The sequence below is a fragment of the Trachymyrmex septentrionalis genome, unplaced genomic scaffold, assembly GCF_001594115.1.
Source record: "Trachymyrmex septentrionalis isolate Tsep2-gDNA-1 unplaced genomic scaffold, Tsep1.0 scaffold62, whole genome shotgun sequence".
NCBI lineage: Eukaryota > Metazoa > Arthropoda > Insecta > Hymenoptera > Formicidae > Trachymyrmex > Trachymyrmex septentrionalis.
The window spans coordinates 3,435,236-3,448,341 of NW_017305800.1; the positions used below are offsets into that span (position 1 = coordinate 3,435,236).

At 26.4% G+C, this 13,106-nt stretch overlaps 2 protein-coding genes across 2 annotated transcripts in view; both read right to left on the bottom strand.

Annotated features, from left to right (window-relative positions):
- Positions 1 to 281: 281 nt before the first annotated feature.
- LOC108752814 (NADH dehydrogenase [ubiquinone] 1 alpha subcomplex subunit 2) lies at positions 282 to 1,312 on the bottom strand. The gene is made up of 3 exons (XM_018493913.1): positions 1,110 to 1,312; positions 920 to 1,026; positions 282 to 444 (listed from the first exon to the last, which is right to left on the bottom strand). The coding sequence occupies exons 1-3, from the start codon at positions 1,190 to 1,192 to the stop codon at positions 356 to 358; spliced, it is 279 nt and encodes a 92-aa protein (XP_018349415.1). The 5' UTR covers positions 1,193 to 1,312; the 3' UTR covers positions 282 to 355.
- A 2,236-nt stretch (positions 1,313 to 3,548) lies between these two features.
- The window catches only part of LOC108752728 (aminopeptidase N-like), a gene marked incomplete at its 5' end in the record, with an annotated part of 35,316 nt that continues 25,758 nt past the window's right edge, over positions 3,549 to 13,106 (bottom strand). The window contains 5 exon segments of the mRNA XM_018493762.1: positions 3,549 to 3,677; positions 3,986 to 4,055; positions 4,140 to 4,454; positions 4,931 to 5,121; positions 6,301 to 6,575. Of these exon segments, the coding sequence (XP_018349264.1) occupies positions 3,549 to 3,677; positions 3,986 to 4,055; positions 4,140 to 4,454; positions 4,931 to 5,121; positions 6,301 to 6,575 (980 nt within the window).

A 13,106-nucleotide genomic window follows, 5' to 3' on the forward strand; every position in this document is an offset into this window, starting at 1 on the left:
AATATTGCACTTATTTTACAAAATAGTTGCTTAATATATAAAAATTATATACAAAGAAAAAGTAAATATTTTGTTGTAAGAAGATAATTCTTTGTGCAATTTTTCTTTACTAAATAAAATTTTAATTAATTCTTTTATTAATAAATTTTTAATAAATTAATTTATATCTTTATGTTCAATCCATTCTTTCATATACATATATTAACGTGCAGTATACATAAATATCAATAAAAAAATTTGTTACCAGACAAGATCTGACAGATTCCTGTCAATGCCTACTTTCATTTGATACAACTATTTTATTAAAACACTATACATATTATAATACATACAAGATTAACACAATAAAATATATCTATTTTTGAGATGCCAATTCTTGAACCCTTCCAAGTATCTCTTCGGATTTCAGATTTGATAGAGGGACACAACGTTCTACGCCATATTCTGCAAAATTAGTAATTTACAGGGATTATGATTATATAATTTATGAGAATTAAAGTTGCATTCCGTTATTCACTGCAAATATCGAAAATCTATAATATACATAATGTAAATTATGGATTTTCAGTATATAGAATGAATAATGGAATTAGACTAAATAAACAATATTTACATTGGAAAAAATAACAAATGTAAACAATTTGTAATCAAGTTGATATTAGATGCTTTCTATTTAGGAGACATAATCGACACAAATGTCATTCTAATTTTGTTATTCACAGAATGTCAAGGATAGAAAGCCGTTCTTGTCGATTATGGGTGCATTTGACACAAGTCGATCCAAGTGTTGTTCTATGTCACTCTTTGAATGTCAAGAAGGATAGAGACGCTTGTGCTGATGTGTATCATCAAATGGAAAGCATTCTTGTTTCCTAAAGAAACATAATCACTGATATTGTGTCTTTAAATTCTTACATACCGTAACGCGCATACAGCTTCGGCTCAATCGACGAGCATTCCCTGATTAAAACGGGAAATCTCGGATTATTTTTCTTTAATGGTACATACTGTTGCTCGATGAAATCTCTGCAAGGTTTACACATAAAAATTAACAGACTGAAAATTAGATCGCTGACAGAACGTCCGTCTATGTCGTACAACTTTTTTACCTAACGCCTTGACTAGATTTGGACGTTTGACAAAGAAGAATCCTCAACTCTTTCAAGTGCTTTCCGAATTTTACAGTAGCCATTTTTTATGACTAAAAACTTGGAAAAATACAAATCACTTTCATCACAATTTCAACTATACAAAATTTTGTTAAGTTAGGTTAGAATTCCGTTATTATATCACCTGATTCACTAGAAAGTCTAGAGACTTTCAGGTCACAGCACAGACTCTTGCATAACGCATAACGCATAAATAAATCAACTAATCAGAATCTTTCCTTTCCTCCCATTCCATAGAAAAGAAGAATTTCGATTGGTTGATTCCCTTATGCACTATGCATTATGCGTTATGTAAGAATCTGTTCTGCGGATTTAAGTAAAAGTCTGGATATTAATTATGAAACTTTTTTCCTAGGATAAAAAGTAAAAAGTAAAAAATTTCTTCATTAACTTCAATGATTAAAATTTTTACCTTTTACTTTTCATTCTATAAAAGTTTCATGATTAATATTCTGGACCTTTTCAACTGTTTCCTGATAGGAAGTTTCTGATAATCTTGAACTAGATAAACATGGCGAAACATTACAATTAGGAGCGAATTTTGTTTCAAGTATACGATTTATATGATATATCAATTGTTTTATCCTTCTTTAATATTTAATAAACATTATATAAAGATAAAATGATATATCAGTGTGTATTATGAAACAAAATGCATATACATAATTTAATAATTAGCATTTTGCTTCCAAGAAACAATTAAAATCAATAAAAATCAAAACAAACAAAATAATTTTACTTTGATACTTAAAGTCAATAGAGAGTCAAATTTTGTAACAAAAAATCATTTTGATGTACATACGTATCTAGTTTAATTTTCTCTTGATTTGTGTTCTTTAAATATAAAAGAAAGATCTCTATTATATGAGATACTGAGTTGATTTTGGGTAAATGCTAGAAGTTTATGGGCACAATTTAAAAAAATAATAGTAATTTTGAAAAAAATAATAGGTCATTTTGAAGGAAATTTAGTAAGCTTTAAGATAATTGTTATATAAAATTTAATTCAAATTTCAATCTTTTAAAAATTAAAGAAATGTAGAAAGTGAACAAATCGCAAAGTCAAAAAATTGTGCTCCTATTATGAGAAATCGACAATAAAACGCAAAGTATATCAGTATTGCAAACTAAAAACTTTATTATTTCTCTCTCTTTCTCTCTCTCTCTCTTAAATACAAACTTACTAAATACAAATTATTTAATGTTTCTTAAATACAAACACAGTTAACGTGCGCGAAAAATGAGTATGCAATACATTATATCCAGAACTCGTCTTCAAATAATTGAAATCAAGCATCGCAGAAATAGACACTTGACATTCATTCTGGTTATCCTTTTTGTTATTGTACAATAATATTCACACTTTAGCAACAATTTTCACTATAACATGGGAGAATGAGTTATTTCATATTAGAAATATCCTGGGTATTTCATATTACAATTTCCACGGTTTTACGATCATCAAATCTAACTTCTATAATTCAATATATTCCGTATTTTTCTATTAGTACGATCTTACTCTAATTACATTATAAAAAATTTATTTCCAAATATTTATTTATTAAATAATAATCAAGACTTACAATGACTGTAAGTATGATCTAATAATGAATTTTCTACTAAATAGTTTTCAATCCAAGAGCAATAAATTCATGGTGGAACCAATAGATAGCGGTTATTAGTTTAGCAGACACACCGCTATCTCATATTAGGCGCCCATCTTATAATAGGATGTTTTCCTCTATATTTTAAATTTAAATATAATAATATAATAACTAATATTTGAATAAAGCTACTTTATTACAGATAACTCATTATTAATACAAGGTGACGTTATTATTTATTTCTTTTATTCCAAATCAAGACACTACTATACATTGTAATAATACCATAAATATATATATATATATATATAATTAATATAGCTTAAGTACTATTGTTAGTATAAACAATATTATTATATAAAAAATAATATTTGGACAGTATAATATCTTTATCAACAAAGACAAATAATTTAATTATATGTGCTTGATATGTATTTAATGTAATAACTAGAGCACTGGTTATAAAAATATTTTATAAATGACAAAGAACGTTTCATATTATATAATATTATATGGATTATTTTTTAATATACAGAAGATTAAAGATTACAGATTCTGTTATAATACATATTTGTATAGCTTCTAGACTATTAAGAAATTACTATTAAGAAATTACTATAAATATTACAGCATTGGAAAATATTACAAATAATTAAAAATACATAAAAAATTATTCACGAATGGCAAATAAAAATAATATTTTTAGAAAGTTTAGCTAGATAAATGTATGTTTTGTATTATATTTTTGTTTGGTTATTAAAGTTGATGAACCCTTCTAAAAGAAGCGTTTTTTAAAAGTCTCTAGGCTTTCCTTAAGTAAATTTTCACGCTTTTGTATCAGTGTTTTAATTGCATTCCGAGTTTCTGGATCATGATCAAAATTAGCATCCGAGAATACTTTTATCTGAAACGTATTAATTAAAGATGTTTAATAATAAGTATAATTTCTTATACATAATTCAAATTAGATTTTAAAACCTGCGTCACGGTATTACTCCATTTTATGTGACATCTTTCAAAAATAATTAAAAAATGCAAACATAATTAATTATTAATGTTATTATTAATTTAATAATTTATATAAAATTGAAATAATTTATATTTATCGCAACAGGTTTTTATTTGAAATGCGCTGCAACTTTTTAGTTTAGCTTTATTGATTTGATAGTCGATAATTCAATAAATATGTAATTTTAGAAACATAAAACATACCTTATCGATTTGATCATCGTAGAAGACTTTCCGAAGAATAAGTTTTATTATTAAAGTTGTAGTAAGGGATCTGTAAAGAGAGAAAGTAATATATTCATGATTAATAAATCTTTATGACTGAGAAAACTATATTTACAACGAGAAATGATATTACTTGGGTTTTACAGTTTCAAAATTGTTTAATATATAATCAAGGATCAAATTGTTGTTCGAATGCTTATCAAGAATAGACTTGATGATAAAAGAACGTTCCTTTTCATGAAATAATGAAGTGTTAAATGCTGTAATATTTAAATAGTTGATAATAATATCAGAATTTTCGGAGCAACTCAAACTTGTCAACAACGTTTTTTTAAATTTTTCCTTTTTTGAATCTGTATTTTGATATAATTCTAACATTTTATCCCAAGTAGTTCGATTGGCTGCCATCAAACCAATACAATACATAAAATTATGTCCTGGTAGTATTCTAAAAAACATATTTGTTTATCAATAAATAATACATTTCATATGTATGAATAATTGTTTATTTTATCAAGTTTCATATATTAATGGTCTATGCTTTATTAAGTTACTTTACATTGTAAAATTAAATTTCCGTTCTGCAGTACTATTCCATTCTATATATTGTAATATTTGTTTAATAATAAGTATAATTGTGTGTTAATCATTTTACAATAAAGAAATAAATAAAAAATGATTATATCAGCAAACCACTTAACAATTTATTGGATATTTTTACTTACAATGTCATCCATTCTATGCATTATGTTATTAGAATAACATAGAATGTAGATTGAAAAAAACATTAAGGAGACTGTTTGATTTGACTATATCGATATGCTGCTTGCACTCACGTACACCCACGCGCGCGAGCACACACACACACACACACACACACACACAAATTCATACTATAAGATATTGAAATTGTATAAAACTTACCTGTAAAGTTCTGGATCCGCGAGATGTTGGTTCAATTTAAAAGCGATTATATTCTTACATAATTTGTCATCGATGGTACATGCCCATTTTATGGCTTCTAGTCTTATCTGTTTTGTAATATGATCATCATCAGTATTTTCTAAGTATCCTATATTTCGAAGAAGATAGCTAAGGAGTGTCATTATGGTTATCTAGAAATCATGAAATAATAATGTATTGATTTTAAATTTGTATTATTGGTATTCGCATTTATGAAATGTTCGATTTGTATACCCAATGTGTGCTGGAAGACCAAAAAAATTTTTATCGAATGTTTAAACATTCATGAAGTGTTCAAAATGTTATATGCACATACATTCTTTTATTCTATACATATTAGAAAAATCAATTCAGTAAAAATAAATTTGAAGATTTCTGTGCCTAAAATTTTTGACTTTATTACAATTTTTGCAGAATATATATGAAATATGTTTTGAATATGTAACGACATATATATAAATGAAACATTTAACAATTATTCGAAAGTTGCTTTTACATTCTGTAAATATTTTGTGGAAAACTTTCGGAATGTTACTTTGGAATGTTGGGAGGGACACTTTACGAATATTTCAGGAATATTTAGTGTTAGATGGGATACTCCATATACTAAATTCTGTAAAAGCTTTTGAAGAATGATTCTTTTAAGACGGATATTTACAAATTTAAGACGGAAACTTTATCTGACCATGTGTTTGAAGTAGCAAGTTTTTCTCCATAAAAAAGGCCGTATTTTTGCAAAATGGCTGCTAAAAGAAATACACTACGTATTACGATATATCTATATATACATAATTTAAACATGTTAGTTGATATTTTATACCGTTGTATGTTTTTTTGTGAATTTATTATGATTTAAATTTCACTATGATGTAATATGTAAACAATAAGATATATAAAATATTGTACATTAAGCATTGCAGTCAATGTGTATTAATTATAATGAGCATTATGCGTTTACAAAATGATTATAAATGTACCGATTGTATTTTTTCTTTCTATTAAAAAGTTAAGATATATCATTATAAAGTAACGCATTATAAAGTAACGCATTATAAATGTTACGGTTCATTATTAATTCATATTTACATTAACAAAAAAATTCTAATAAAAAAATTCTTCTGTAAAATATATAATACCTACGATATCATATTTACGACGTAATATTTCGATTGACAATATAAACAATATATAAATGTAGAACTATAAGAATTAAAGAGTCTACTATAATATTACAGATATATACAGATATACTTTTAAAAGAGAGAGAGAGAGAGAGAAAGAGAGAGAGAGAGAGAGAGAGAGAGAGAGAGAGAGAGAACTCTGTTATCTACCTTGACATATGTGGCCTCTGGCAGGAAAATATAATTCTTTATCAATGGTATAACTCGAAACAGAAATGGATACCATGCCACATAATCGACTTCTCGCAGTAAATATTTTATAAGATCCATGAAGAAAAATCCACTTATTCTTCCATCCACAAAGCCATAAAGATCATCAATAATTTGAGCACGATTAAGAACGTGTATATTCGTGAATTCTTCAGAATGTAAGTAATTTGAAATTTTTTCCCAATTTTTGATATCATAATTTACACGATAGTATCCTATTACATTATTCATTATGTTTATATATATATATGTATATATAAAATGTACATTATTAAATTTATTTTACAGATATATATATATATATATATATATGTATATACATATGTATGTATATATACATTATTAGAACCTTTTAATTGAATTTATTAAGACATATATACAGATATTTATAATTGTTTTTTGTGCTTAAATGTAACAAACACACACATACACACGCGCATGCACATGCGCACGCACACACACTCAAAGACACACACATATACTTATATTAATATTCGGCTAAAGTTTCGGAGAACGTAATCATATAAATCTCTCTTAAATTTTTATAGATAAAAAAGTAAGTATAAAGTTTGAACAATTTAGAACTTTGCAGAACGATGTAAAACTTTACAATAGAACACATAAAATAAATCAAGCAGCATTAATTAATTGAGCCATTTTTACCAGTTTGTTGTACATTAACAATAATCCAATCATTTGGATCAATTTTAAAAGTTATATTTTGATCTGGTTGCAACCAATATCTGGGCACAGCACTGGAGAAATTCGGATTGGACTGCGTGGCAAATGTTATGGGTATCCACCATTTGTTATTAGTTTCATGCTCACAAACACATTTCTGAGATATTGTTATTTCGCCAGTAGTGTAATTTTTCATCACGTTCACCTCGGGATAACTCTTTTGATTCATCCATGTATCCATTACTTCCTTTATTCTATAATATTCGTGTGGGACATCAGATTCGTCTAAAGCAGTTTGTATAGCGTTCCACAAATCATCCGGAGTAGTTGATCCATATTCACTAAATAAAAGAACGATTGTTAACATTATAATCATATATCGGAAAATGATTAAAATCACTATTAATGAATCTTTTTGAATATGAATGTACAATGTAATATATACAATAAATACCATGCAATGCAAAAATTTACAATATAGTTCAAAATTAATTTAAGTTAAATTATAATTATTAAAAAGTAAAGTGTGTATGGTTTATAATTAAACAGTAATGCGATATCTCAAGTGTGTGTCTAATTTTATTTTTTATTAGTTTCTGATAAAATAGTACACTTTTATCGTAAATACAAAAGGTATTCTTACATTTATCATACTAAGTATGGTAAATGTAAGAATATTGTAATATATAATAAACATTTGTTACACATACTTACTGCCTGACTAAATATATGATAAGACCCTTTCGAAATACTTCGTCGGTAATAGTATTTTGTAACATGCGCAATATAACTGATGCTACAATAGTACATTCAATATAATTGATATAGTTAAAGTATAATATATATAATATTAAAATATACAATGTAATACACTTATGCAACAGAATGTTTCAAAATTTGCGCCAGCGAAATAATGACGTGATACTTTTGTGCAAAAATAAACTTCGCGAGCGTGAATTTTACAACATCCTATATATTGTGCAAAAAAAGAATTTGTTCGTTTAGTTTTCTGTTTTCTGTTTTTCTTTGTACTGTATACATTAAAAAAATCTATAATAGATAATATAGTTTAATTATATTTACATAATCTTACCTTTATGATAAACAAAAGGAAGCAGATCCAGTCTGTCAAAGGTACTATCAAGTTCCAACGTGACAGGGCCCAATTCGCCTTTATCTACCATAAAGTTGTAGTGTAATTTGTCAACCACAAAAAAATCTATTGTCCGCCAATCATTGAAAATCTGAAGAAAAAATGATATGGGATGTGATTAAATATAAAAAATTCCGAATTAGAAATAAAAAACCAGTTTGTTTGTCATTTCCAATTTTAAAACTTCGCAGTTTTATTTTTTCTGGCGCCTACATTCAATTAAGTTTTTTGTGTCGAATTCTTTAAGAAGAATCATGTCTAATTTAATTACTATTAAATATATTGGAGATTATTTAAAATTGTTTAATATTAAAATATAATTCTAAATTAAAGCACATACTATCTTCTATTTAATTCTATATTATATATATCTTAATACATTTGATGGAAATGTCTTATTTAATACTGGTATTACATTTTAATCTTACATTAAAATGTAATTCAAAGTTTTATCAAATAATAAGCAACTTTGGATTATATAATAATAATATTGAATAACCTTGTCGATGATGTACGTATGGAAAAACGAAGCAAGTCCCTCTTTTAACCAATGATAAGACCACCAAGACGGTGTGACCAAATTACCAAACCATTGAAGTGCAATTTTATGTGCTACTATCGCTGCTAATTCTGCTTTCCTATATGTTGGATGTTTGTTAGCATCGTAGATAACTGATGATTCACTGAAAGACAGAACGTAATATAAAATGTTTCTGTTGTGAATATATAATTTAATGTAATGTAATCTTGAGTAATTATGTTCTTTGCCAATAATTCGAATGTGTAAATTTTTTTTATACATATATAATTTTTTTAATGTGTAATAAGAATATTTTCTTATGTACATAAGTATGAAAAAGAGACGAACCACCTCTAGTGGCCTTGACCTTAACAAATGAAATTATCAGGATTGTGATCCTGAACAATATTCAAAATGTTTTAGCTGTCAATTGAACACATTTCATTATCCTAACGTCGGCTATTTTTTAAATCTGAATTTTTAAATCTTATATAATTTAGAAAATATTTAATAAATAATAATCTTTTTTTATATATATTGTTTTGAAAAGCTCTCAAAGTAAATTACAAGAGTTGTAGCGAAACATGGTGGATTCTATATAAAAAAATATTGATCATATTGACTTGGCCTTGAATAGGCTGTTTAAATGTCCAATTTCTTCACTTTCAAATAAGTTGCGAATAACCTTACGCAGAAGATATCTTCATTGGGAAAAAATTTTCACTACTAACAAAAACCGAACGAATATATGGATCCACCTAATATATTAAACATTAACTATTTAGATCTAAACATGAAAATATGCATTTTTTATATATAATAAAATACGCACACATTTTAAATTACTAAATTTTGAATACTAAGAATAATATTTGCTAACTTGAATAGTTTAATTAATTTCTTTTTAATTATATGTACATTACTTGTAAGTGATGAGTCCCCAGTGTTCCATGCCACTAACCGGAAAATTTGGTATGATAAAGTGATCCATTTTCGGTATCTTTTCGGAACTATTGGTGTATTGGATCAAGAATGGCGTGATCATTTCAGTAATATTAAACACAAATGTTATTTGCGATACCAAAGATGATCTGCACCACACATTGATAGTTTCCTTCTCATTGGAAAGATGGTGAAAATCAATCATGGGGATTACGATAATCTCTACAAGGTAAGTGGACATTATTGGAGAAATGTCGAAATACGAACACATCATATCATTTTCAAAAAGTTTTCTTTGTACTAGAGGCATATTTGATAATGCCAGATATTCCACATGATGCATTACAGAAATATTAAAGATGGCTTTTAACGCGGGTTCGTCCCAACACGGAAACATTCGTCTAGCTCCTTTCGGTTCTGAATACGTTGCAACCATTCTAGAATTTAATAAAATGTTTAAAGTAACGACAAATTTTTCACTTATGTTGGATAATATAAAAATTTTAAGAATATTTATTATTTATATGGTTATGTAATAATATAATAATAATTTTTTTAAAGAGAGAATTGATATGTAATATCTTTATTTTGAATATTAAACTTAATAAATACGATATTACATTACACATATAAAATATACATATTCTAATATTAATTAATACTTAATAAATATAATTTATATTATAATTATGTTTACATATTGAAAAACTTTTTTAAGTATAATTGCGAAAATATGTTTAGCAACATCGAGTATTTTTAATATTCTACAATAGTTTATACTTTTTAATATTTTAACGTTTTACTCTTACATATTATTTTTTCCTTTATTTGTATACGGAAATATCATAAAACCACTTCTGAAAAAACTATTCTCTTGTATAATACCGGCAAATTCCATGCTAAGAGTGTAATAGCCGGGTGACAATGCATTTTTGAAATTGAGAGTCAAGATATCCATTTCATTGTCATGGAAATGTTTTATTGGTTTATAAACTGTACCGTTGTTATTAATCAACGTTGTCGCTATTTCATTTAATTCTAATTCTTTTGAATGCAAGCTTATATTATTTAACGATGCATAACGAATCTCAATTCTAATATTGGATTCACCGTGAAAAGTAAACAAGTCTTCTTCTAGATTCAATATCAGAGAAATGTTATAGACTGATGGTACTGTATTGTTGGGTAAACGAATAATTTCTAAGTCATTGTTGGCACAAAAAATGCTGTTTGTGATCAATATTATATGTAGACTGAGATTTAATAATAATTTTAGAAATTCCATAATTGATCTCTGTTTTAATTGCCTTTAACTTAATATAAAAGTGTTTTTCCTATTGCAATTTTTAATGAAAGCTGCAATAAATGTAATAATTTCAACAAATTAATCGAAAACGTTTTCTATAAATCATATGGGATTCTTTAGTAGTTCTTTTTGGTTTTGGCATTCTTTAAATATTTTTTATGACAATATTTTTATTTTTTAACAAGAAACAAATATCTATTATATTATTATTCTTTTTAACTACTTACTTATATATTACACCATTCTGCTGATTAAAATACTATTGAATTCCAATAGTTATACAATTGATTAATAGTCTAGCAATGAGCCGTTGTCAGGAATATATTAACATAATTGTACCGTTTTATCATCTTGAAAGATCTTCAAATACTGGCTCTACAATTTCAATATCACCGAATCTATAACAAATATTTTATGTAAATATGTATTTGTAAGGTCGTCAATATAAAAGATGTCCACACTTTAAACTGTGATTTTTTGTTCTCAATAACGAATAATGGGACTTATATCGACAATTGAACTGGACGTTAAATCTTAATTGAGCAGAAAATATTAGCTAGTCGAGCAACCACAAAGGCTTTGTTAATCTTCTGGCAAGATTTAAAATAAAATGCAAATTTTCATATTAGAAAACAGTAATAAAACTTATGCTTGTTAAATAGTTTCCAGCTTTCTAGCAAGAGACACAATATAACGTAGTGATCATTTCGTCTTTGTTTAACATTGGCAAACAGAAATGTAATAATTTATTGTGTTATACTTCATGAAATTTGCTTTTCTATTAAAAAATGTAGAGTACGTTTGGAAAGACGTAATTAATATTATTTGTACTAATCTATCTTCATTACTTATTAGACATAAACAAGTATAGGAAGACACAAATAGCGTTAATAGCAGTTTCCCGAACGCACCTCTGGATTGTAGCGGCGTGGCAGCGTATACGGCATTGCTTTTTGCGGCGCTTGGTGTTGGAATTAACAGCATTGTGATCCGGACTCTGCTAATTAAAAAATTTGGAAAAGCTTGTCGCGGCGAAAACAAATGTTTCAACGAACACTATAATTTCTAATGATTCCCGCACACTATACGCAAAATCACATGCCGCACATCAAACGTTTTTGCGTCCAGTGTGCAAAAGCCATAAATTAACAACCATAGTAATTAACAATTATATACGCATAATTTATGTATGTTTTTACATTTGACAGTTCATTACTCAAAAGCCAAAATATTTTTTTAACCTTTCTATAACAATGCTGCAAGATTTGTAAAAATTGTGCCGTAATATGTATTATATATTACAATTCCTAATATCTACGATGTTGTAGCGATATTACAGCACAATATTGCAACATTTTTGCAATGTTACTGCAAGTTTCTGTGCTGTATAAGGAAACTCTTAAGTAAAAATCTAGACATTTTCAATCTATTTTTTGATAAGGCATTCTTAAAGAAGACAAATATAGCGAAACGTTACAATTAGAAGTGAATTCCGTTTCGTGCATATAATTTACATAATATATTATTTTATCCTACTCTAATATTAGTAAACATTAGAGATAGATGATGTATTGATGAATATTATGTGTGAAACAAAATGCATACATAATTTAACAATCTGCATTTTGCTTCCAACAAATACACAAAAATTAATTGTGACGAAAAAAATCATCACTTTGATTTTCATGCTTATTTTGACTTTCTCTTGACTTGATGTGTTTTAGGTATATATTTTATATTTATATAATAATAATAATTACTATATATATATATAAAGCTACTTTTATTACAGATAATACATCATTACGAGGTGACGTCATTACTTATTTCTTCTATTACAAATTGAACAAGTATACGTTGTAATAATAATAGTAATGCTATAAATAGGTTAAGTATTGTTGTTAGCATAAGCGCGATATTATTATACAAAAAATAATATTTAGACAGTATTATATTTTTAACAACAGAGACTATTTATTTAATTACATGTGCTCGATCTGTATCAAATATAATAATCAGAGAACTGTGGTTAGAAATATATTTCATAAACGACTTCAAAAATTGTTTCATAATATATAGTATTATATGAATTATTTTTTATTACAGCAAATTGACGTATTATAGATTTTGTTATAATATATATA